At 39.0% G+C, this 27,645-nt stretch overlaps 1 protein-coding gene across 2 annotated transcripts in view; it reads left to right on the plus strand.

Annotated features, from left to right (window-relative positions):
• ZNF704 (zinc finger protein 704) overlaps positions 1 to 27,645 on the plus strand; it is a 90,803-nt gene that overhangs the window by 2,341 nt on the left and 60,817 nt on the right. Inside the window, exon 2 of one of the 2 annotated variants that reach the window (XM_084201058.1) lies at positions 15,873 to 16,120. In XM_084201058.1, the coding sequence (XP_084057184.1) occupies positions 15,873 to 16,120 (248 nt within the window). The remainder of the gene's footprint in view (positions 1 to 15,872; positions 16,121 to 27,645) is intronic. The other variant, XM_084201059.1, reaches the window with a different exon arrangement.

Consider the following 27,645-nt stretch of genomic DNA (forward strand, 5'->3'; position numbering starts at 1 on the left):
GTTGTGTTTCTGTTAATGAGAGAAGCAGGCATAAAATGGATATTGAAGTCCAGCTGAAAAGCACTGGGAGAGTAATAAGACTGGCACAATCTGGTTGTGGTTTGTCAGCTGGAATTCCTTCCAAATGGAGAAGTGGCATGGAGTCAGCAGCATCTGACTCCCAGACACAGACTGCTGAATTAGGGACTGGAAGCAAAATATGTTGAATGGGTGTCCGCTCCTGAGAGATTGCATAAATTGTTGCATTGACCTATACCTTCATAATAAGAGAAAACCTAAAGAGCTTCAGAATTTATTTGGACTTGAAAGCAAAGTGATCTGGGTTTTGCAGTGTGTGCTATCTGGTTAAAGCAGTTAAGATGCATCACACAGTGTTCTAGTGTGTATTCACGTGTATTCACATATTCACTTGATGTCTGTGCCCTTGGGTGGAACAGCATTTCAAAGCTAGAGGTTTCAGGGGCTTGTGACAAAGTCACTTCTATGGACTGCCTGTGATGCATGGATGAAGGCATCCTAGGGTCAGCAGTGGAATTAATATTGTTAAAAGGTGCCTGAGAATTTGGTCCACTAGTCAAAATCAGTAAAGAACTGGCACTATCAGGTCTTACAGCCGTATTCTCTACTCCAGAAAGAAGTCCACTGTGTGGCTGTGCCTTTGGTAGTCTAGTTTTGACCCTCACTCTTAAGATGGGGATAGAGAGGATGAAGTATCTTATAAAGATAAATATTATTTCCCCAGTTTCTGAAGTTGTGGAAAGAGAGAACAAAAATTGTGTCTGTATGTTGCTGTAGCTGTATAGCTGTCCAGGAGGAGAACACTGGAGAACGTTTCTGTTGCTTGTTCTCCCCTGCTGTGCTGCCATCCTGGAAGAGGCACGAGTATGCTCTGTGTTGTTGATGGGTCACGGCAGAATAGCCAGAGAGTTTTGGAGAGCCTGTAAAGCCATGTTGAGGAGTGCTGTGTCTTCTTACTTTGTCAGAACTAATTCATTAATCTCTATATGGAAACGAATTACACCAAGCTGCTGATTATGCAGACTCATTTTGCATGTGAAACCCTTTTTTGTGCAACCTGTATTTGCTTTGGCTGCATTTGGATTTTCAGCCATTTAAAATGAGATGAAAAAGTATAAATAGTGTAATTGCTTATACTTTGTCTTGAAGCGTGGGTTAATTTGCAGTCCCGTTTAATTCATCTTTTGTATGCAGCCTAGTTCAGATAGCACAGCCACGTTAGTACCATGCTGGTGTTGATGTACTTTGTGGAAACTGCTGAGCTTGATGATGGGGAAAGGAGTGTTGAAATGGGGTCCATCAGCAGTCTCCAATGCTAACTTTATCAGATACTTAGAAGAAAACCCCACTGCAAGTAGCAGAAGTATGCTAATTTGTCTGTAAACTATCTACGATTTGTCTATAAAACATCTATGAGTGCTATGATTGAGAATGTGGGCCAGTAGTGAACATGGGCTTGTGATAACATGCCAGCATGTAGCAATATTTTCTTTGCTGTTACAAATAGTACAGGAGTTGGTGCTTTGTTCTGTTCAGCCCAGTTGAGTTGCAGTTTCCAGCCCAGTTTCTGTTCCTAGACTGAGAGTATGGACACAGGACATTCCTAATCCAGCTGATTATGGATGCTGCACCTATTCCTTACCCATGGAACTACCTGTTCCAGATACTGGCTTGTTTGTGAGCACCTCTTCGTAGCTCAGAAGGATGAATTTCCCACAAGTGGATTTGATCTTGCAAATACATAGGTCCCCAAATGATGGAAAATGAGCATGTGAAGAGTCTGAAAACTAAAGGCCCAGAGAGCTGTGCAGTGATGATAGAGGAATAAAAAAGCCCAAGCCATGTAAACAAGACTTCAACTACATGCTTACACTTTACCATTGGGTAAAGTTTCACCCACCTTGTGAAGGGAAATTTGTGAACAGGTGCAAATAAGGAGCATGTGCAAGTCTGATCCAGCGGTTTCAGAGTGGAGATGGCACACATTGGTAGGAGTTCATGAAAAATTATACTTTTGGCCGCAGTTTTTGTGGTTTGCTGTGTTTTGGGTTGATTTTGTCACCCTTTTTTTTTTTTTTTTTTTTTGAAGATAAAGACATCTGTGTGATATGTGGGATGCAGAAGAATCTTTAAAGCTTGTGTGGAAGAAATCAGTTGCCTTTTAGTTATGTGTTGTTCAGCTGCATTGAATTCACTCTCTTCTCTTTTGCGCCTTCTTTCTAAAGCCAGGTGTGAATTCATTGCTGTCCTTTAAATCAGACTTTTAGCTTTGCTGTTTGAATGGGCTATATACACATTGTGGACAAAAAAAGTGGGTTTTCCTGCTTGATTAGCAAGTGTTATTTAGTTTAGCTTTCAGGTGTGTGTGTAAATGTATTTTCAGAGGCAGTTTGCAAAATACAAGCTTCAAATACCAGCTTTGCTTAGTGGAGGAGAGACCTTGCAGGACACATTAGGAACTTAAGAGGAAAATAAAATGTTCCTTTTCAGACTAATAATGATAATGTTATTTTTATAAATACTGCTAGTTAATAGGAACACCAGAACTTATGTCCTGAACTTGGAGCCTGTTAGGCTAGGCTATGTACAAATTCAGAACAAGCATGATCCTGGTCTTCAAAGAGTAACATGAGATATGAGTGGACACTGATGGACTGTGAGGAACAACTAAAGGGTGAGATGAGAGAGGCAGATAAACACCAGCAGCTTTTTTCGTGAGTAGATAAAGTTAATTAATTTTTAAATTTCAAACTTCGTTTGGCTGCTTCTTGTTCTCGAGTGAAAACCTGTCTAGTGAAGTTGGTGTGGAAAATTTATGGCTAGACTTGGGATTTTTTTTTCTTTTCTTCCTTTTGAAAAGTTTTAAAAGTTTATATATATATATATATAATATGGATTACTGGAGGCAGAGATGGGGGAGGTGAAAAAATAAGATAGTATTTTTTCTCCATTCTCCCCTAATAAAGAATGAATGGGACTAATTTGCTGGGTATTTTTTCATGCAATTTTGTTGTTGTTTGGACACAGACCAAACAAAACCACTTTGCCTCTAAAAGGAATTGTATTAGAAAACTGTAACTACATAAAAGTGAAGCCACTAACAGTTCTGATCTTTATTTGCTATATTCTTTTTGGTCTAGAATGAGGTCAGTTGAGAGTGATCAGTTGACAGCATTCAGGTATTCAGTATGTACCAGTGGACAGAGATGTGCTTCTCAGTCTCTGTCATAGACTGTTTGAGTTGGGATGGGACCCTCGGAGATCACCTGGCCCAATCCCCCAGCTCCAGTAGGGTCATGTAGAGCTGATTCCCAGGACCATGTCCAGATGGGTTTTGAATATCTTCAAGGAGGGAGACTCCACAGCCTGTTTCAGCAACCTGTGCCACTGCTGGGTCACCCTCACAATGAAGAAGTGTTTCCTGATGTCCAGGACTTCACATTTCCCCTGGTTGGGTTTCTTGAGATTCCCGTTGGCTCATTTCTCTAACCTGTCAAGGTTTCTCTGAGTGGCAGCCTGACTGTCAGATGTATCAGCCACTCCTCCCTGACTTGTGATCCCTTCCCAGGGATCAAGGTGAGAAGGAGCAGCCAGCCTGTAGTTCCCTGGTTCTTCCTTGGAGACAAGTGACATTTTTTTTCATCTTAAAAGTTAAGTATTGAGAAAGTGCTTTTCATGGGCTGGTAATTAACATTTGTAATGCGTCCTGTGACAAGTGCAGATGCACAGACCATCTGTGCCTTTGTTGATCCTGTGCTCTTCCAAGCTTTCTTCAGACCCAAGGTTACAGAAAAGTCTAAGAATCCTGTAAATCAGCTTTGAACCCTCAAGTCCTGCTCTGTTTTTCCAGCTGCTAGATTAGAAACTCCAGTGTTACAAGAGCACTGGAGAGCTCTTACAAGACTGTGGGATAAATCAGTGCCTCAAAGCTGAGAGTTTGGCTGCTTGGCCAGCCAGGAGCATGCTGGTCCTTGCTGGTGGCTGCTTTGTAAATACTGTGTGGATTGAGCAATGACACTTTTTTTTTTTTTAATTCCCTCAGAATGAGTCCACATTGGCTTTATAATACTTTCAAGTGATTTATTGAATTGCTTATTTCCAAAAATAGTTTAGCAGCTTGACTAATACTGCAGCTTAAGGCCAGCCCAAAGACTACAGAAGGACAATAGGTCAAAAGAGAAACTCTTAAGTGTTTGTATTTATTTACAGAAATTGAACAGGAAATAGAAGGTGAATGAAAAGAATGTTCATTAGCTCCTCTGGGAATCAGCTTTAATTTCATGAACTTGTGTTCATGTTTTTCACTGTAGCATGTTGCCAAGCAGAGCACACAGGAATTTAATGTTACCACTGCTGCTGCTGAACAATCTGTGATAGGATCACTTTCACTACTTTGGCACCTTGCCAAACTTTCCAATCTCAAATGATTATTGCAGTGACATTTGTCGTATTGTATTAAAAAGTACATGTGTGGGTGGTATTTGTTGTTTGACAACAAAACTAATGAAGACAGGAAACGGAACAACTTCTGTTGCTTGGACTTTGACTAAAAATACAGATCTTTTTATTTGTGTTTTTCAAAACACACAGAATTTAATTTCCATAAAATCCTGACCCAGCTGAAGTTATGGAAAAGTCCTGCTAGTTTAAGCAGATTTAGGATTTCAGCCCAATTAATTGAACACAAGTATAAATCTACTAGTAGACTAAAACTATTTCATAGTGGTCCCAATAATAGTAAAAGACTGTTATGATCACTAAACACAGAATCGGAGGGAAGATAAAATGCCTCAGTGATTGGATACTGATGTGTGAAATTATATAGCTCAGTGTTTTACCATCTTTCATGCATTTTTTTACATGGTGGATAAAAGATTATTTGAGCTTTAGATGGGCAGTGCTGTTAAAACAAGCAGTCAAGATTGCATGGTTACTTAAATTTTATTTTGTGCTTCAGCAGATAAGGTGACTGATGCCTACATCATACTGACATAGAGAGCAAATCGTACAATCATCTTCTATAAACTGGACTTTGTAAAGCTGGCAAGATAAACATTTGAGCCAGCCTGATCTTTTATGTATGTATGCATATCCCTTTAAAATGCTATTAAAAAAAACTCTCATTGGATCCAAAATGCTTTTTACCTCATCTTTCTCAACAGTTTTCTTTCTATAATGCAGTGATGAGAAATGTAAGTACCTCCAGAGGAAAAAAATCTGATTTTTCTACTTCAAAATACTTTAAAGAGAACACTGTGATGCAGGCCTTACTGCCTTTAGGTCTAGGTCAGTGGTGATCTATAAGGCCATGGACAGCCGTTCACATCTGATTTACAGAGCTGTACAGAAGAAGCAGTGAAATGAATAAGGGTGAATTGGTGGTTACTAAGGATTTACAGTGATATTTTGCTTCAATATGTGTGACCAACACTGTTTCAGACAATTGTCCCTACTTTTTCAGAGCAGGAGAGAAGTGTTTGGTGTTGCAGGTGTTTCTTTCTCTATGCTGGTAGGTCCATCTGCTGGAGCAGCAATATGGATAGCAGGGAGCGCTCTGCGCCTGCACTGGATGTGCCACAAACTGGAGTTTGCGGAGTTTATGTTTCATCAGTTCCAAAAAGGGTAAAGTATTCCTTTCCTCCAGCTCCCAGTTACTCAGGCAGCCTTGTGGTTGTGCCAGAATTCATTGTGTGCTTTTGTGGGTTACTGAAACAGTGGAAAACACGTGCAGCAGCATCTGTAGACTCTGTGCTGTCCTTCAGTTATGTGGATCAAGGAAGAGCTTGCCAAACATCTTGATAGTGCGGAGGAAAAGATGGGATATCACAGCTAGGGCAGGCATATGGAGGAAAGAGAAGGTTAGAAATGGAGCACGCCTTCATCCTTTAGCAGCCATGTGGCAGTTGGACTGTGCTTTCCTTTGGGCCTGATGGTCCTTCAGGCTCTTTGTGAAGGCTTTTGTCCCGTGAGATATTGCATCCTTGTAGTGGTTTGATAGAATGCTGTTTTCTGGAGCAGCTGGAGAAGGTGGCCTTTCGCCTCTGCATGTTTTTACTGATGTTATTCTGTTGCTTCCAGGGGTAATGAGTTGTAACTCTGTGATACTGTTTATTGTGTAGTCAGACACAAAAATAAACTCTTTTTTTGGCACCTCTCCTAATCTGAACAGAAAAACTGCTACATGATTTTGTCTTGAGCTGAACTCATACTTGGGAGAATCTTCTACTGGAGCAGTGCTTCTTGCTTGTTCTACTCTGCTTTCTACTTCCAGGCTCAAGATCTGTTAGAGGAGATAAGGACTTGTGCTTATTTTTTGTCTTGTAATATCTCCTCCAGGCTTTCAGCATCAGGGATCAGCACTGGCCCTTTCATTCACAGCACTTATTTCATTCAGAAGTTAAAACAGTTGCATACATCTGTGAACTCCCTTGGTTTTATTTCACTGAAATGCCATAATTTAAGCAAACAAATAAAAAAGAGCAAAGTTCCAGGATGTAAAGGCAAATGGATTGCATTTCCATACCCTTTTAAGCAATCTAAGATCTGCAGTTTTTCATCTCAGCTGGCTGCTTTCAAAGTCAGACAATAACTTTTGCCCTCAGAAATCTCACACCTCTGTATCTTAATTGAAAATAAAGCCAACCTGGTTTTCTTTTCACTAAAAGTATCCTACTGTATATCTCTGTCTAGTCAAGAGGAGGAGGGCTTTCAAATACAGATGTACCATTCAAGGGTTTTTTGCTGAGGAGCAGTGAGGCAGCATTTCCAAAACCTTCTGCTAAGTGTGGGGAGTTCCCCACTGCCTCTATAGTTTGATTTTTGTGAGCTCTTACTTGAATGAGGTTATAGAAGTGGTAGTACTCCTTTGAGCTGCTGCCATCCTTGCTGATCCCAGATCACCAGCAGATGAAGAGAGAAACAGGTGGAGTGTCTTGTACATCTTCATCAATGGTCTTGAAATAGTTAAAAGATATTTTATTTGCACATGAAATTCATCTAGCAAAGGCCATATTGATATATCAGTAAGACAGTCCATACACAAGGGTGTATTAAGCTACATAAACTGTTGCATACGACTTTTTAATCTAGACAAAATTAGGGGCAGCAAAGACAGTAGGTACTTTGCCACTGGGTTCTAGGACCCTTTTTGCATCTCTTACAAGTAAAATCACCATTTCAAAGAAAACAGATATTCATAGGCATACCATAAAAAATACCCTGACATGAGGTTTCAGAACTTCAGTCAGTGCAGTGGGAACACCTGGTCTAATGTTGCTCACTACTTGCAGCTTGTAAGTCCATCTAGTAATGCAACAGAAATAAGAACAGAAAAGGTTATTTGAACTTCCCTGCTAGCCCACACTAGCATGCTTGATTTTTTTTCCTCCTATTCCAGGGTTTTTTAAGCTTCCCCAGAGGTGACCAGCAAGACCCAAGTGTATCCTCCTCTTTTCTCCTGTTCTTCTTGACCAGCCCAGGGCAGACATTTCCAGGCCCTCATCTTTGTGGCCACAGGTTGCTCTGATGGCATTGGGCATTGCTTACACTGCTTTCACTGCAGGAGAGGTGAGGGAAACCTGCTGCCTGGCAGGAACCCTTCCTTCCCACTTGCAGGACCAGGCACGTAGGTCCTTGTGAGAAAAAATATGTGATAATTGGTTTAGTTAATTTTAAATTCCCTTTCTGTGCAACCAGTAATTGGGAAGGCAATTATGACTGCCCATTCCTGGCCTGCAGGTCTTGCTAAAAGTGTGGTGGAGTACCAAGCACTCAGTGGTAAGCATGCTTGGCAAAGATTGAAGCAAAAGAATTCCTAAATAAAAAATTAACCTGTTTTTTGCAACTATGACCCTCCACTTTCCTCCTGTTTAAGGCTTTCCAACGTACTGTCTATATTTTTAGATGTTTAGAGGCAGTGTGTTTCTCAGGCACTTGTTTTATTTAAGAAAAAGAAAACAGGGCTGAAATAACTCTGCTGAGATCCTGTCCCTGATGCCAAGCCTGGTATCAGTGGCACTGGGCCAGTGTTCAGTTGGAACCCAGGTAGTTGGGTTTGCAGGGCAGTCACTGCAGGTCACACCCCTGTGTGCACAGCATAGCCAGGACACAGAACACAGAGTTATTTCTTTGAGACTAAAACATTGCAAGCAAATTTTGAAGATGCACACTTTCAGTGATTAGTAGTAAAATTTGGTAGCTGTTACTGATTGGTGTCTGATAATGTTAGAAGTTATGTCATGTACTTTTCTGTGAGGAACTTACTATGCCTGCATATGGGATGGGAAAGAAAGCTATCATACTTCACATCTTCATTCATTTATTGATGTGGTGGAGAGAAAAATGCACAAATATCTCTGAATTATTTTTGTTCAGACCTGAAAATGGTATATGGGAAGGACCATGAATTTCCAGTGTTCCTTGCTGTCTCCCCTTGTAATCTTAGTGATACCTTTCTGTCCAGTTTTAATAACATTTATGCTTCCTGTGCCAGTTAGTGTAGTATTTCAGATGTCAGAAGGTGGTGGTGGTGGTTTTATTTGGGGTACAACAGCTACCTGGCAGGGTACTAGATTTCAAATGTGGGAGTGAAAGTTTCTGTCATTCATGTGGGTAGATTCTCTTTAACTCAGAAACACCTTAAACTGGTGCTGGGATATGTGGGTTTTGTAGATGAGTTATGTTTAGCCAGGTAAGTGCTGACATACACGTGAGGATGATGGGAGCATAGAAAATTCTTGCTGACTCCACTTCTTGCTGCATAACACTGTATTGTGAATCCAGGCAACTTAACATGCTTAGGGTTGTGTTTTAATATGTAGAAGATATATTCTATGGATGGTTTCTGTGTTTGGTCAGGTGAAGATAGGGATTTTGTCCTAGCCTGGTTGGAGATGAATAGTACATTACTGTACATTAATGTGTACTATATATTGTAAAGAACACTTACAGTGACCTTAAAATGCATTATGTTCTATATTGTTAGAGACCAACAATTTATAAATGCTTAGAGTGATTAGATTGACATGATTTATATGTAATGAGCAACTACTGGTGAAGCGAGTAATTAAATGCAAAGTATACTCGAAAATGTAATAATACATTGAAATTCAGGGCAGATTATTTCTAAGCATCATTACGAGATTCTGTTTTATCTCTTTGTGTTCCAGTATGAATAGAGATTTCTGGCAAAATGGAAATTTGATGCATTCTTTCCTTCCAGTGAGGACACTGTTTTTGAATGCCAAAAATTAGAGCCTTTTAATGTAAAAAAACCCCTCTGTTGCAGGAACCTGAACTGGAAATATTGTACAAAGCAATATCAGTGAACCAAAATCTTTGTCCTTCCAGGGATTTAATTTAAATTTTTTTTACTTGCATTTAATTTTGGTAGCAGGTTTGGTGTTTCTCATTTTTGCTTGCTGTGTTTTGTTGTGAACTTTATTCCTGATTTCTTTCTTGTTGAGAAAAGTAGCTTATCCCTGTCCCTAGAGCATTGCCTGGCTGTTCGGGCTGGCCTGAAAAGGGCCTTGCAGTTATTGAGCTCTTGTTTTGGCTGAACATTTTAAATGCATGTCATGTTACATATACACATCTCATTCTTGTTTCCCATTAACATGCTAGGCTGAAATATATTGATTCTTTCTTTCACTTCCCCATTGAGCTGCCTGTTTGTTCTGTAAAGGATCAAAAATGTTGCTAAAGCCTTGTTTAATTTAAAAAAAATCCTGGAACTTTTGTTGGGAGTTTTATTGGCAGTCCCAGACACTTAGGGTGATTACATTTATTTCAGAAAATGGAAAGAAGTGGTCACAAAGCTAGAATCAAAAAATTGTTTATGAAAAGCAGCAGAATTATACAGCAGGTTGGCTGGTGCTAAGCCATCTCATAGCTAATCTGTCTAATCTGGTGGTTTTTTAATTGGTGTTAATCTAAAGAGTTTTTTTATGGAATTAGATCAGCTGATTACATCATAAATCCGATGGAAATCAAAAATCCACATCCAAAACTGCCTTCTTAATCAGCTATGTAGTGTCAATATTGTGCATAGGCCTAGGACTCACTGTTAAAATTATTTATTTGTTGACAATGCAAATAGCTGGAATTGGAGCAGTGAGCTGGGTGATTGCTGGGGGGGTGGGGTTTTTTGATATGTGTCTTTTAATTAGCATGTTACACCCCCACCCACATACCACCACCCCTCCACCCTGCCTCCCCCACTCTGGAAAACAGCCTAGTGTGGCTTGTGAGGGATCATGTTGATTTTGGAAAGAAGTGACACTGGAGTTGAGTACAGTTAGAGTGGTGGTTAGGTGAGGTAAAGGAAATACAGCTTTATGGGTTGAGGGAGAAAAATAAGTTTGTACGAAAATGGATACATGACAACGGCTTCAGGATTATTAAAAAGCGGTGGGATTACTCTAAGCTAGATTCCCAAAATGTATTTCCACTAGTGTGTTTGTTTATAGGGAGCTTTGGATGCAGTCAGCTTTTCTACAGATACTTGCCTTGTAAAATAGTTTTGTTGTATTTTAGAGGTACTTCTTTGTTTTTATTGTAAAATTAGCTTTGTTATCTCTATGAACAAAGCATAATGGCACAAAATAGGCCACAGTTGGAAGATTATTTACTTTACACGGTCCTGTAGGATTCAAAGTGTGTGTGGAAGGGACATGCTCAGCTTTCTCATATGTCTTAGTCCTTCCACATCCCAGCAGACGTTATGAGGAGAAATAGAAGTTAGCCAGCATCCCCCAAGAAGGATAAGGGGGCCTGCTGGGCTCTTGCTGCTGTGCTGCCTGACAGTGAGCTGCAAGCCTCTCTGTGCTGAGCCTGTGGTTGCAGGCCTGTTCCTTGGCAGGCAGATGCAGTCACGCTTGTGATAGGATCCTCTTCATGTGGTGTAAGTCGGAGTAGCCTCATGGAAGGTGCTTCATCGAGTCACTAGGGTGGGAGGCAGTGCTCTGTTGAGCTGGGCAGCTGCCATGTGGAAATCAGCCCTTGAGATGTTTATAAAACTGTCAGCAAAGTAGGCATGGTATGTGGTGTAGCAATTCTTTCAATGGTTTGTTGTATTTCAATCTGTCTGTGTAGTCTGTTACAAAGCCTGTTAAAAATTATGTTTCTATTCCTGCTGTACCCACCTGAATCCACAAGTTCTGCACCAAAAAATAGGAAATTTGAAACAATATGGGTAGGAGTCAGTTTTCACATTTGAAGATGTATTTCCATACACTTGGATCACAATGCTAATATTCTTGGGAATTCAATACCTTCCATTGTGTAGGAAACACAGACATATTTAATGCCTGTTAAATGCTAGTGAGCTATTTGTAAATAAATAACTCCAGTTTTTAAGCAGCAGTGTACCATAAGCAAGGGAAGATGACTAAAGTCCAGTCAGGTTGTACTCAAGGGGTGACATAATAATCTGCCAAATCTGAGTCTCTGTGTTTCCATATAAATGTGATAGGTTTACTTATTCTAGTGTTCACTGATCCTTTGAATAGGCAATTCAGTGCCTGAGTTGTCTTTTTGATCAATATTTTTTTGCTGTTCAGGGTAAAATGCAAGCTGAAATTTAACTGAAATTGGAGGAGACTGAGGTTTGACTGCAATGTCAGCACCTTATCAGGATGTGCTCTTGAGTAGGGCAAAAACTGACTGCACATTAGTTAAGGCCTAAATTACTGAAAAATTGCAGCCTGCACATCATTTGTAAGGAATAGTGAAACACTTCTCTAAATCCCTCAGTTTGTGTCAGTGTCAACCATGCTCATTTTGGACAAGACTTACATTGCAACACATGGCCTTGGTGTGGAGTTCCGGACCAGCAATTTGGTTATGCCAAAGTACCACCACGTAAAACTTTTTATAGGCAGGTTAAGATAGGTTTTGCAATGAAAAATTATTAATATACTGCTGAAAATAGTAACTGTGCTAATAATTTGGCTGTCACATGGATTATTAAACTTTGTTGTTTAATAATAATGGAAAACCCTTAACTTAAAAGTAAACCCCTTGATTTAAATTTATATGATTGTCTTGACAACTTTGAAACAGAAATTGAAAGGCTTTCTTAGTAAAGTTTTTACTTAGAAACCAAAGCAAGAAATGGTTTTCAGTTTTTGCAGGATTATTACTGAAGGAGTAATGCCACATCAGACCTCAACTCTGGCAGTGCCCCATGCTTGAGCTCCAGTGGGGAAGGCTTGTTTCCAAAGAGCACCGTATCAAAATTCTCCCTTGCCCAACAGTGACTGGGGGGGAAATTGACAAAGGCAGGTGGAGATAACTGCAGAGAGAAACAAAACTAATTTTTTTTAATTTACAGGTGGTTTATAGCTCCTGTTTCTGTGACTGAACTTCTAAGTGATGTTGTTGCCTGAGGCCAGGTTGTAAAGAACTCTGTTGAAAGTTAGCTGAAGGTTGCTAATGGCTTGAGGGTGAAAATACACAGTGAATTTCATAGAAAAACAGCCTATTATCAAGTGGCTTGTATGAGTGATAATTCATCAAGTGCATGAAAAGGACAGAAATTTTACCAGTAGTTGATACTGGAGGCAATAAGATGGCAAATTTGGAGGACAAGAAAAGCTGAACCATTCGGGAATAATGTAATCATGGAATTTGAGAAGAGCAAAGGATGGAGAAATGTGAAGTATTGGAAGTAAGCTGAAATAAAATGGTGTCAAAGTCTTATGTTCTGTCTGTCTGTGAGACAGGCCTAGATAGGTTTGACTAGATCTTCCACAGAATTTTTGCTGAAACATTCTGGACTTGAAGGATCACCCCAAGACTCAAATGCATAAAAGTTACTGATAAAATATGATAGAACAGTTAACTATCTGGAAAGATAAATTAGAAATTGTCTGTGTTATCTCTGAACTATGAGTGCTGGCAAAGCAGAGCTTGAAATCTGAGGTGTCCTGGTCATTAATCAGTGTTTGTCAGGAAGTGAGGAACCTGATCATTCAGATGACCATGGCCCTCAGCACTCCTCACATCAATGGCTGCTTGTGTAGGTGGTTGGATTTCCAGCAAAAGACACCATGCACTTCCAGACAGGGCAGTTGTCTCAAGGGGAAATAGCTTCCAGAGACATGACAAAATAAAATAGAAAAATGGCATGTGGAGTAGGAGAAAGCTACTGGAGAAAACCCACCAAGGAAAACTCTTGGCTTTCTCTGATCACCTGCTTGTAAAGCAGAAAAGATTCTTTACATGTAGTCACTCTCAAGGGAAAGTTTAGAAAGAAGTTAGTATTTCCAATCATCTGTTCAAAACTGAAGGTGAGGAAGAGAATTAGTCTAAGTGTTGGATTTGGTCTTCTGCTTTTTCTGGCCATTGGCTGAAGAACCTGAGCTGCTTCTGCAACCTGAGCATTTGCTCTGTGATTTTTGTCTTTTCTCACTTCTATATGCATGCATGGGGCTGACTATTAATTGTGGCATATTGATGTATGAAATGTGTTTGAACTGGATGTGGATAAATTTGATATATAAGAGTAGATTATCTGGTATCACAATAAAAGTATTCTGCTACTTTTGGTTTTGGCTTTATGTTACAGCGTTAGTCTGAGCCTGCAACCTTCTGGCATCGCTACTTAGGGCTGTAAAGAAAACCAGCAATGGCACAATATATTTGCTGAAACAGAGTAAAATCCTAAAATTTCATAAACAGAAGACAAAAATACCTTTTTCTCTTTGGTACAGTCATGCAATTACTGCATTAAAAGATTAAATAAAACCATCCTGATGAAAGCTGAGTTCAGTCAGGCATTGGAGAGTAGGAAATGAGGGAGGTTGTCCCTCTCCCATGCTCTTGGCAGCGTTTTCCACAGCAAGGGTTGTAGAGGGTAAGGAGGCAGCTGCTGGTGCTGCCCAGTGCTTGTGACACCAGCATCACTGCCATGCCCAGCAGGGGAGCTGCTCCTGCCCCTAACAAAAGTCTCCTCTGCAGCAGATGAGGTGGAAATCCTGAGGTGTGGTCATGCAAGGGAAGACCATGGAGCAGAGGGGATGGAAATCAAGTCTCGTGTAAATCCTTGTTTGGCATTATATACTTTCTAAGGCTGGATATTGGAACTTGGGTATTTTCAGGCTTTTTTGTTACTTCATTGCATTACTTTTAAGTCAGTTTTAATGAAAATTGGAGGCAACTCAGCATTTCCGTGATTCTCAGGCACTCAGAAAAAGGCTAATTGTAAATCTAAGAAGTTTTTTAAAAAGATCATTAAATCAGAATTCAATTTGTGTTGTTTATATGTCTTCTCCTAATTCTGTGTGATCACATGCTGACTGTTTTGTCTTCCAGGCAGATTTTCTTGGTAATGTGTCATCTGTTTGTGTGTGAAGAAGTGTAAAGTGTCTAATTCTTTCTACTGTTTACATTCATAGAATAATAACTCTTGTTTTGTTCTTGAAGCAACTGCTAAAAGCCCCTCAGTGGAAGCACTAGAAACAATTAAATCATCAGTCCTAAATAGTTATGCATTAATGATGTGATACACTTTACAGAATACAGCAAAATTACTGTGGCAAGTATCTTTCCTGTGAACTTAAAGTTGCTTGGACCATTTTTGTAACTGCCAAGGTTTGAAATCTACAAACAGAGATCTGTGGGGAGAGGAATATATTTTACTACATAAATATATACACAAATACATTGATTAATTTTTTGGATGATGAAAAGGAGAAGTAAGCTGGAAGAGTTGACATAGGAATTTCAGTTTATTAGTGCTGTTCCTATCTGAGGACATTACAGCTTGGATGTCTCCAATGTAAAGATCATCAATAATTTACAAATATTTTAAAACCCAGTTTGCCTGCTCTAGAAGGCACCTGGATTTCTTCAAGCGAGTGCATGGGGTGTGGAAGTACCTCTGCTCAAGGCAGGAGAAGCTGCCACTTTGTTGGGCCTTATTTTGCTTGGTTGTTTGGGTTGGTTGGAGGGGTCACTTCACAGGTAGGTCTGCCCCTGTGAAACTGTGAAAGTGTAGCTGTCCAGGGAATGGATTTCACAGGAAAATCTAGGTCCTTGTGCTTTGTTTTGCTTGCTGGGAAGATGGAGTGGCTTGGTTCTGATGAGTTTTTGGGGTCTTCCCTGCAGCCCTGCAATAGTTTGCTTTACAAACACCAGCATTGTATTGTATTGTATTCCAGAGTGGTAGTGTATTTGTTAAGACACTTGTTTGCTTGGGAAATCTTGGCTTGTGGGAGTGGCAGACCAGAAGATCTGGGAAGTGCTAGCATAGAGACAACCTGGAGTTGCTCCTGGGTGTGTGTCCCTGCTCGCTGTTGCTGGGTGGGCTGCTCACTGACATCCTGATGCCATCACTTGCTCCCTTTTACCTTCTGGCAGATGAGTTGGATCACAGCAAGTTATTTTTCTGCTCCTGGAAAACCCCTCATTTATAAATACAGCTTTTAAAGAATCCAGTATGTGGCTGTAGGAAGCACTAATTTTTTGTTATGTTTAATCTGGAAAAATTTTTTTTCCTGCAATTTTAGGAGGAAGGCAGCTAGGATTTCTTTTGCATAGCTGTGCAGCACAGATGTGTGTGCATTAAAGATATGTTGTTTATACTCTGGTTTCTGACATTCTAATACAAATACCTTTCTGATTTAACATAAAGAGGTTTGATAGCTTTATCAAATGGACAAAAATTGCTGATTTTCCTGGCTAGTCTTCAACATTTTTGAGAAATTAATGGCAGTTTCAGATTTTATGAAGGACAAATAAATGGTACTCACTAATTCAAATAATTAATTAGAAGCAAATGCCTGTGGGTAGTGGGTTGTTTCTCATTTTAGGTGAATTAAAGGAAAATTTAATAATTGCTTTCAATTTTTCAGGCAGCCAACATCAAGCGTGAAATGACCTTCCATGCATTTCAACAGGAGGATGTAAAAAGTGACATCAGTCGAAAACTGCCAGACCAACAGTTTCTCCTGTTCACCACAAAGGAGGAAGATTTAAAAACAGCAGAGACCAAAAAACTTAACAGAGCTCATGAGCATGAAAAGGAAAACACTCGTTCTGTTTGTCTTCTGGAACAGAAGCGCAAGGTTGTTTCTTCAAATATTGATGTGCCTCCAGCAAGGTGAGTCTGATTTTTTGTTGTGTTTTGTTTTAAGTTTTATTCCTTTTTCTTCCCTGCCATTTTTTTAATGGAACATATGATACAAGTTTGGTAAACAGCACTATGAACTGCTAAGGCTAGTGTTTGTGCCCAGGCAGTCTGAAGTCAATCACAACCTTCCTATTTGAGAGATCTGCTGGGAAATTAAAAGCACCAGTAGCAGAAAATGAGAGCATCTGCAGAGTCGGACTTGCTATTGCTTTTGCATTGTTTTTGCTTTTAGAATGTGCTGCAGCTGAGGTACTTGGATAAAAGGATGTGTCTTAAGAGGAAGAGATTGTTGACTCAGCTTCACCCTGAGAAGTAATCTTCTAAATTAGATACAAAATCATCTTACCTGCTAGCAATTTATTTTTCAAATTTTTTACTGTCATACTTACAGACACTTTATATTCCTTGGGTATCCTGTGTTGCAAGATGACAAATACTTTTTCTTGTTCATGTTCGCATCAGTCTGTCTGTAAAGATTTCTGCTTAATCTACCTGGTAAATTTATTTGGACATAATTCAGTAAAAGGCCTTTCAAGTTTATGATACTACTTAAAAAATTAGTAGTCAAAACAGATATTTAATTTTTCAATTTGTTGGCTTTCTGAAAACCAACATAACCAGCAGGTTCTACCACATCATCCAGAGCAGGATCACTTGATGTTTTTCTCTGGCTGTCATAGATGTCACTTGCACTGAGTCCATGAGCATTTTTATAGGATTTCCCCCCCCATATATATGTAGTAAAAAGCTATGATTTACAACCTTGAAAATGTTAGGGTACTTATTTGAGATTTTCACTAGTAATCAACCTTGTAATGTCTGAGTGCCCTTCTCATTCATCCTGTGTGTCTCAAAGCAAATAGGATCACAAGAACATAGAGGTCAGGAGGGACCTCAGGAAGTCACCTAGGCTAACCTTCTGCTCAAACCATATGTTAGCATTTCTATTTGACAACTCAGGCTGCTAAGGTACAGGGCTTAAGTGCATTTTTGTGTGACTTCATGCAGATAATCTACTTGAAGTAGTAGTCAAGCCCCCATTTTCTGTAGCTACAAGATCATCCTTCCTTGGAGGGAAGGATATTTTTTCCCCAGTGAGCTGGAAAAGAGGCTGAATAAACATCTTTAATGCCTTCTTAAAGCTAATTGTGACACCAGTTGTGAGCACAGGGTACTTAAGATGATAGGAAACAAGTTCACTCACAAACATGTCTTCTAAAGTTGTTCTTTCCATCTGCATGTATTTTGTTGGGGGCATAAAAATTACTGTGTTATGTTGTTTTGTGTTTTCAGACATGCAGGTTGAGCTCCAGCATTAGCAGAATTAAAGAATGAAGTAGGAAAGAAACCTGGAATTTATGTTCAATAGCGTAATAAACATTTTGGTCATTCTTGCTACATATTTCCAGTCAAGCTCAAGTTTTGCTTCGTAGCTAAGGTGAATTATTGGGCCATTTGTCCACAACTGATGGGAAGAACACTTCAACCTTTGCTTGGAGATCTTCCTAAATATTTGCTGTTGTAATGAAGGGGAGCACCCAGTCTCTCTTCCTCGGCAGCACAGTTTGATCTCAAAGTCACTTTCTCCAAGAAGACTCCATGCATTTCTTGTCTCTTTCTAGGCCCCTTCCAGTCTGCTGTCTAGGACTGGGCTGAGAGAGGTGCATGTTCCCCAGAGGTGAATTCCTTGTTCCTTTACCTCCTGCAGGACTCATTGGGTCAGCTGTCCTCTCTTCTGATGAGAAAATCCACCTGCCTTTGCAGATTTGTTATACTTAGTTGTGGAAGGTCATCTTGAATTAATCAGACAATGTTTATAATTATGTGGGACAAATAAGGAGTTTAATATGGTCTTAATTTCTTATTGCTACATATACCCTCTTTACAAAAAAAACCCTTTTTTTTTATTTTGTAAAGAGGGCATATGTAGTAATAAGTGAAAGTGAAGCTTGTTATTTATTTTGTTTTTAAAACCTGAGCAGAACCCATTTCACTTTAGATGCTGAAGTGAAAGATAACATAACATTTTGCAGTATCCAACTAAATCCATTACAATATTTAAGTGATTTTGAGACAGAAGTTTATCAAAGCTTTGGATTCTTTATTAGCAGGGGTATATGAGAATGTCCAAAAGGGGTCTGAAAAAGTGTTTGCAAAAGAGCTGTTAAGAGGTGGATAAATTTACTTCACTTTTTCCACAAAATGAAACAAAGGCCATCCTTTCTTAGCTGTTTTAAGGATCTCAGTGAATAAGAATGGAAATCTTTGTGAGGCGCTTTATCTAAAATAACTGACAGTTCAGCAAAACACCAGCATAATGTTTCTTGGAGGCATTCAGCTTCAGGGCCTTCATTATTGCTTATGGACTCTGACATTTTAGAAATGTTAAAATATCTTAACTGTGTCCTAGTGTTTTATGTGCCTGGTAGTCAGGTGCCTGGAAATTATAGTGAAATAAATATTTCATTGGATGCAGAATTTTTAAGTTCATTTTATTTTATCTTGTGAAAATACTACAGCTGTTTCTCTCTATGTTATGTCCTGTACTGGAAGGGTCTTTTGGACTAAGACAGGAGGAGATCATGACTTTTTTATAATGATTTTCATTTTTGGGATGCAAGAAATAAAATGACAGTTAACAGCATTAATTCTTCCCTTTTCAGATTTCTTCAGTTGGTCATTTTGAACAAAATTTATCTGAGCTAAATCGCATTCCTTCTTCTGAAATGCAAATAAGCATAAATGAATCTGTTCAGCTTGAGCAAATGAATTATTTGATATAATGAAGAAACTCTAATTCTTTATTTTTCTTTAAATATTGAATTTATTGTCCATTTTTATGCATAAAGAACTGCAGTCTTGGAAAAAGTGGTCTGGCTTTGAACGGCAATTATCTCTGAGAATTGAGGTGTTATCTGTAGAAGAGAGAAAAATACACTTTTGGTTGATCTCCAGTTCAAGCAGCAGTAATCAAACCCAGCCAGATCCATGGATCTGAGTAGTGAAAGGCCATTTTGTAAAAAGAGAGTGGTATCACTGTGGGACTAATCACCTTGTCTGGTGGGCAGAAGCAGGCCCGGGTTTGCCAGTATTTCAGACAGCTATGTCTGTAGAGGTCAAATGTAATCAGAGAGGATGTTCCCAGTAGGCAGAAGTGTGGAAGTTAACAGAACCTTCTTGCTCATGTGTATTTTCTTCAGTTACTTACCATCAGGGACACATAGTTCCAAAGCATGTCAAAAAGAAAGACATGAAAGAGCCTAGACTGCTGATACAGTGGGTGTGAGTATGTGAGGAGGAACCCAGTGCAGGCCAGGTACACAGGGAATGGCTTCTACTTCTTGGAAGAAGGATAGAAGGGTGGGTGGTGGAGAGCAGGGGATGAAGTTTCCTTTTTTTGAGTAAGATGTGAGAATAAATGTTGGAAAATGATGGTGGTGTTAAAGGCTTTTTAAGACTGAAGTGTTTTGACCAATGGTAGCTGGAAACCCTTCAGAACTTAAATGCAGTAGTGTCAGAGGAGGTCCTTTCAGGTGGTCCAGAAGGCACTAGGCAGGCATCACTACTACCCCTCTGATGGGTATGTGTGTTTGAATAAAACAACAGATTTTCTTTTATTAGTTTTCTGCTGGATGACCTCAAAATATTGTGACATTTATATTTTCCTCTTGATACATCATCCTGGTTTTCCCCAGCCCTCCTGTACTCTGTTGTCTCTGAAGAAAAGAACAGAAGATACATTTTCTAACTGCCCAACTTTTTCTACATAGTTTGTGCTGCTAAAGGGCAAGCCACAGCTAAACATCAGTTGCTTAAATACTTCCTCAGAGTGTTAAAATAGTTATTGTGCAATAAACCCTAGCTGCTGTGCTCTTCGGTTTCACTGCTGTTAAGCAGTGACATTTGCCATGACAATAACATATTGGATTTTGCTATCTTCTAATGCTTTCATATTAAAAAAACTGCTCTATAACTGTGAAATTAATTTTTATTCCTGTACCTATATTTTTTCTGCTAATTAGTTTATAATTTAATGGAAAATATATGAAATAATTGAAATAAAGTAAATTAAATACCTCTAGGAATTCTCTCCAACATTGTCTCTTTAGGTCTTTGTAGAATAGCTACAGAAAGCTGGGGCAAAATGAATTTCAGCCATGTTTCCTGACCATCCTTACAAAGAAATAGTACAGATGGCGATGTATTTTCATCCCTAAATGATTTTCTTGCCTGGTCTCTCCAGGAACATAGCTCTGGGCAGCCTTCTGATTAGAGTGTGTTGTTGATCTGTAAGGCCTGCTGGGTATGATTGATTATACACCATGCATTCCAATAGAAACATTTGCATATTTTCATAGCCAGAGCTCTCCAGGAGCCTGACTTCAAGATCAAAAGCAGTATCTGCTTAACTATGATAACCTCACTGGAACGACTTCCCAATCTGCTTGTAGAGGGAAGAACCTGCCGAACAAGTTGTGCTTTTCTGTTTATCCAGAGGTGGTGTTTATCCAGAGATTGTCTTCTGTTATTTTTCTCCATCTGTTTTAGACTAGTCCTCAGTTTTCTTGGGCAAGCTTCTTTCCTGTATCTCTTACAATTTTTGCTGAGGGGATTGCTGGGGCAGCTTCAGAGGGCATCAACTATTTGTTGGCTGCTGAGGATTTTCAGCTTAATTGAGTGAAAACAAAAGGCCAAGAAACCAGGCTGTGCTTCAGAGTTACTGGCTGTAGCTCTGTGAGCTTCTGAGTCCTCTACATTTCCCAGCTAGCCCAATAACTTTTCATGGAGGTGTGATATTTTCTCCTATTTTTTCACAATCCTGTACATTGAGTGCTCCTGTTTCTTAAGTTTAATTTTCTATACTCATGCTACTTAGAAACAGTTGTTTTTATATAACAAAACAGTTGTTTTTATATAACAAAAACTATTCCCAGTGTCATTCCCGTATTTCAGAGCTTCTGTAAAAAATCTGATAGTTGGCAATACCATGCATTTAAAAGTAGCTTCTCCAAAGATATACACCAGTGAATTATTGAAGTAGTAAATTATTGCTTTGTTTGCTACACTTGTTTAGTTAAATATGTGTGCAACTTGATTGAATTTTACCCAATCAGTCAGTAAAGCTTGATTATATTTAGCTTGTCATGATCTACTACAGAATGGTGTGGTGCCTTCTAGGATCAAACTGTTGGAAGGCCATCTTCAGGTTAGTTGTCTAGGTGTGCATAGTGTTTATTGCCATGATAGCTGAACCAGCTTCTTAGGATGTTGAGACAGATGACAGCATTCCTGACACCTTGCAAACTGCTGGAAACTCACCTTTCAAGTGGTGAGATGCATCAAGTCTCAAACATTCTGGGGAGCAGAGTAGGGCTGTCCCATTTGAGGTGTGGCTGACCCCTGGGAGGGTTAATCGTGCTGTAAATGAGCTTGTATTGCCTAGCTGGTGGTATGGGCTCAGGCATTACCATTCAGAAGTCCCCGCTGCCAGAGCACCACAGCAATATGCTGGATAGGATTGTTTATTGAAAGAGGTGTAGCATTCCTAGCTGTCAAAAAATTTGTTCTGAAATTGTGCATAATGTATCTTTATTCTTCAGTGGACCTTTTGTCAGTTCCCCTATTTCTCTCCTTTGTGCTGTGCTGTGTGCAGATTTGACACTTGCAAGCTATTTCACACTTGACTGTGTTACTGATGTCCCCACGACCATCATGTTCAATCAGTTGCAGCTTCTAGAGGAACCAGTTATCTGACCACTACAATTTATTTTCATCTCTTGTCTTGGATATGCTGGATGGCCTACCCAGGAGGATTTTGCCAGCGTAATTTTCTTTTTAAAGCACAAGTTTTGGATTAGTTAACATTTCTCTTGAAGTATTTTTTTCCCAGTAATATTTAAAGCAGAAGGAATTTTAATCTCCTGAATAAAGAACATGCTCTTGCTGTTCTTTACTTGTAATGTTTCATATTTGATGATTGTCACACAATGGGGCATAATGGCAACTATGTGTGATTGTGGGCCTGGTTTACCATAATTGATTCTGTGAGAGCAGGCTGTTATTCAACAGGAACAGACATAACAAGGATACAACTGAAGCTTACTTCTCATGAAAAAGTGACTCTCTTTGGTGGGACCTTTTGTAGCACCTGGTCATCATTTCTGAGTTCATTGTTTCCATAGTATTAGTGTTAGAAGAGGGAACTTTAACACCAGCTGGTGACTTTGGCCATCTGGATTTTTTGCCAGTGTTAGTTTCCATTTTTTTTTACTGTGGACTTGCTATTCAGTGAAAAATACAATGTGTGAAAATTTGATGGTTCAATTAAGTGTGGTAAAGCTAAGTCGTTCTACCACCTGACATTGGAGTCTGTATTCTTTTAGGCAATTATTATCTTCAGATGGAGGCTTTGCTTGTGCATGTGTGTATATATATATACACTTACATAAGAAGTTTCCCATTTCTCTAGGAAATCCTGTATTCAGAGCACTGCTTTGAAGATCTGTCTTCATCTGTTGAAGTACACCTACTTCTCCTAAAAATCTTCTTCCACTGGTAGCCAGTACAAAAGGCTACATAATTTTGTCTGTGCGATGGAAATTGCCAACAGGCAGTGATCTCATTACGAAGCAAATTTCAATGAATTCCTCAAAAGTGGCACAGAGAAAAAATGTGTCCCTAATCTGCAGCGACCGTTAGGCGCTGGTTGGTGAAGAGCTGCATTCAGTCAGCCCTGCTGCTCTCTGTGTTAGCCATTGATGTGAATGCACGGCTTGTTCTCAGCTCTTCAGTTCCCTTAAAAAATGGAGTGTCATTTCAAAACACTCCTCAACAGCAGGCAATATTCAATAAGAGTAATTTCTTTGTGGTTTGTGTTAGCTATGGCATAAAAAAATTCCTCTTGAAATGCCATCTGTGCTGAGAAAAAGAAAAAAGTCAATGAGTACATGGTTTGAAACTTGTGTATCTGTGAAAACCGTGCAAGAATGGGCTACTTTATATATGGTTAAGCAGACTACACGCATCATAGTTATGTTCATAGCTATAATTTTATTTAAATGCTGTAAAATTAAAATATTCTAGTTTCTTCAGTGGTATTTGATGTTCTATCACGGAGGTCATCAAAAACACAAAGCTTCTCTTTCTGAGAGAAGTCATATCACTGACAGTTATTTGTAAAATATATTCAGAAGTTTTTGTCTTAACTCAATTAGCACCATATGCATGAAAACATTCATTTTACACATTTTGAAAAAAAGAGATAGAAAGTGTTGATTTTCTCCATTTATAGTAATATGCTTGCATTGTGTGTATGAGGAGTTATAAATCTTTTGTTTATATCCCTAAGACAACTACACTACAGTGAAACTCCTATGACTCTTATTCATGTGGTGAGTTAGTTGTATAAGTGGTTAGTATAGAAGAAAGGCTATTTTAACATGTCTTTTAAGAACTATAAGAAATATTTATATTATTATTTATATGCATCAGATACCTGTTTTGCCTATTACTACTTCAGGTTTTGTGACAATAAGGATGTTGTCAAAGAAGAGAGCACCTAATCACTTAAAAATATCAGTATCTAGATTAGTAAATGTGTGTAAATTAGTTTTTTCTAAAGGGCTGTTTTTATTTGAAGCAAAACCCCATCTTCTTATGGTTTTACTAATCTGCATAGTTTAAGATAGTCTATAACTGTTTCTTCTCAAATTTCTGATCATTTTGAGAACATGGTAAAACTGAAGTGATGCTAGATACACAAGGTCTGCATAAAGCCTCTGCAAATTTTAATCAGCTATTAGTCTTTCAAAAAAGATGCCATCTGATCTTGTTACTGAAGCAGCACTGGGTAACATGGTGTGGTATTGCACCACACCTGTGCTACGTGTGGAAAACCTAGCTCCATACCTGGATACACAGCTGCTCTTTGGAAGCTTGCAAAAGTTTAACCTGATCACAGTTTTCTCAAGCCAACAATAAAAAATAGTTTCTGTTCTTCAAGTATGATAGTCAAGCTCAATATATAAACAGCTTTGCAATCTTGCATGGGTCCCTATTTTAAATTCTGCCATAAGAATTCCTACAGGTGATCTGATACTGTGACCTCAGCCCATCTGTGCTTGGTACCCAGTGACCAGAACAAAGGTAGTAGCATCTTCAGAGGACTGGGGGAAGTTGTGTTTAGAATATGAATTTCTGCTACTAGTTGTCCCAGCAGAGAAGGTTCATCCCAAAGTACTTTGCTTCTTTGCTCTTCCATCAAATGAGTAAAATGAAAATAGATTAGAAATTTTGCTAAAAATATTTAACATTCCCAAGCAAATGTATTTTTACACTCTGCATAAAACCAATGTTTAGATACATTTGTTTGTTCTCATTTTGGGATAAAACATTCTCTCTTAGTGGCTGCATATGTGATAGCCTCCTTGGGGAACTGAGGAGAAAAGTAAAGAATAAAATTTCCAAAATACAGTAGCAGAGTTCCCTTAATTATACACTCTACTAAACTCTAGATATCTGAGTGTTATCCTTCCTTCTCTCCAGGGGCCTACCAGAAGGCCACAAATGGCTGGACAACTGAGCTGTTATCCTATGGAAACAGTTGTCCTCTGCAGCATCAACACCAGCATACTGCACCGAGGCTGCTGCTCTGTTGACATATGTATTTTTTTATAGTAAAGGCAATATTCCAGATGGTAAATGGAGTCAACAGCCAATTGATGCTTTTAGTAAATTATTCTTATATTGTAAATTGTTGTAACTGCTGCTCCTAATTTGATTTGGTTTGTTACCCAAAACTTAATGTCATGGCTGTTTGTTTGAAGAAGAACAGAGGGTGATATTTCCATGAGTAGCAGATGTACTGTCATTATCATCAGCTTTATAATGCAGCGTAGAGCATGTGTTTAGGTAATACTTTCCCCAGGAAAACCTCTGTTCAATACTTTATAGTCTTAATCTTGTATGTGGAGGACATTTTTCATCCCATCCTGTGTTCCCAAGCTTATGCTCCCTGCTGTGTATGTTAATTTGTGTCTTTTGTTTTCATTGTGTATGTCCAATTGGTTCCTCCCTTGAAGGCAGGCAGTGACATAAGGTGTTAAAAAAGGCACTTAGAACTTTCCTATAAACACACACACAGTGCTACATACTGTGCTGTCACCTGATGGCTTGGTGTGAGGAGATTTCTCACTTGGCTGGATGAGGAGGGAGAAGATGATGAAGAGGGTGTGCTGGGCTTATTTTGAAGTTTCTTTGTAATGAAAAGTGTCTGTGAAAGAAAGGTTTGATGTCACTTCCTTACAAGTCTGTGCTGATGCTTTAGAAGTAATGTTTTGGCTGCTCTTTCCTAGCTTAACTCCTCACAGTTTCATGCTGAAGTCATGGACTGTTCTCAGTGACCTCTTGGACTAAATGATTTGTTCTTTTCTCTCTAATAGAAAGGCTATTAGTATGTGGAATGTTTAGGTTATCTCTTGCTTCTCAGTGTAGCCTAATTTATTTTATATAATGATGGTTGTTTTTATTGGGTTCACTAGGCCCTTGGCTCCAAGATTACAGATGAGTAGTTCTCACAGTAAGTGAAGAGTAGCTATTAAATAATGTTTATGGATGTGTATACACATGCATAATGTTTATGGATGTGTATACACACACATACACACATACATATATATATATATATATATATACACACACATATAATATATATATATATATATGCATATTCTTTATTTTTCTAAATTGGGGATAAGCATTTGTTTGGTGACAAACTTATGTGCTCATCTCTAGAATCTAGAGAAATGTCTTCCTGATAGTTATCTTTTGAAGTTAATGTTTCTATTTCAAGTACCTGTCTAGAGTACTTTTAGATCACAAGAATAATAACAGCAGTAGTAAAGATCTAATCAATGTTGAAAGTCCTTTAAAATATGTCATATAAAAAGGCTTGTGGTTACACTTACTGTATTTTGTGGTATATATTTGATGGTGATGTTGACAGAAATCCAGGGTATTATAAAAGAAGATACATTACTCGCTTGCTAATCTCTGAATAAATTATTTGCCAGGGAATGCACAATTTTGGCATTTTATTATGTTCTGATCACAGCAGGAAGCGTAAAGAGAAACTCTGCCTTGAATGTATAGGATGGGTCTTACCAAACTAGATACGTATTGCATGTGTAATAAATCATTAACATTAAAGCAGTTCAAAACCAAGCTTTCACATCTTGATTTAAGACATAATAAACATGTCTTTTATAGGTCCTACAGATAGAAGCTTTGAATTACATTATGCAACAAATGTTCTTAGTTATCTTTGGTTGGGTTTTTTCCCCTTGGGATTTTTTTTTGGCAACCTGTTGTGCAGACATCCAAACTGCTCACAGTGTTAATTGAGTTTGCCTGTCATTATTATGGCAGAAGAATATGAGAGACAGCATTTCTGCAGTGAAGAGTTGGATTTGAGAGCCAGGGAAAAATACAGTTGCTGTGAAAGAAACCCACGACGACTCAGTAGACGTCCCACCTACCAGTGCTGTGGCTTCCTTCTATGGGACAAGGATGGAGGTCTCAGCAGCTGCTGCCCCACAGTCATGGTTGCAGCTAAGCCTCCAGAGCAGTTGGAGATGTTGGCTTCATTTCACCAGGGAAATGAGTTGACCTCATTTCACCTCCACCCCAAGATGGAGAGGCTGCCTGGGTACAGCTGGGGAGGCTCTGGCTCCTAGGTAGTTTTTATTGCATATGCCCGGTGAAATACAGCCCTTATAATAGGGCTGCAATTCATTGCAGTACTTCAGCGTCATTAGTACCTTTTAAACTACTGTTGTTACTTGTCTCTCAGTGGTCTTAGAAGGATGGCTTGCTTACTTGCTACAAATGCATCAGAAACAGGAAATATGGAAGATAAAATCTTCAGTTGGACTTCAAAACCGAGAACAAGCTGTCCTTCAGTTCATTCCTATATTGGGGGCAAATACTTAGCCATTCTCTGTGTTTCTGTCTTTCTTACCTACTTTTTAAAATTAAAGCTTGTCTGAGCTAAATGTATCCCTTGATGTCATGGGAGTTCAGAAAGCATCTGGCCTGGAGTGCCCTTGTGCTTTGTAAGATCTGTTTACTGTACTCTGCAGCCTGCCACCTTTTGCTATGTATTCTCCTCCCCCCACTTGCTCTGCCCAGGTTCCATCCGTGGGTATCCTTCTTCTTTAACAATCCCTTAAGACCACCACTGACTCTCCGAACCTCACCTTCTTTGGATTACTAGATATTTTTCATGGTCATTCTTCTAAAGCATTCCCTTCAGTTCCAGTGAGGAAAAATATTTTTTCCACTACAAATACACCTCAAATCAGCTTAGGCTCCTGTGATGTATTCTATAAACTATGTATGGAATATATTGTATCATTAAGGAATTACATAGTTCCCATATCCTGCACTAACTGTATTTGTGTGCTTGGAAAAATATCCCAAGCAACCTTTCCCTGCCT

Source organism: Fringilla coelebs (assembly GCF_963513975.1).
Source record: "Fringilla coelebs genome assembly, chromosome: 1".
NCBI lineage: Eukaryota > Metazoa > Chordata > Aves > Passeriformes > Fringillidae > Fringilla > Fringilla coelebs.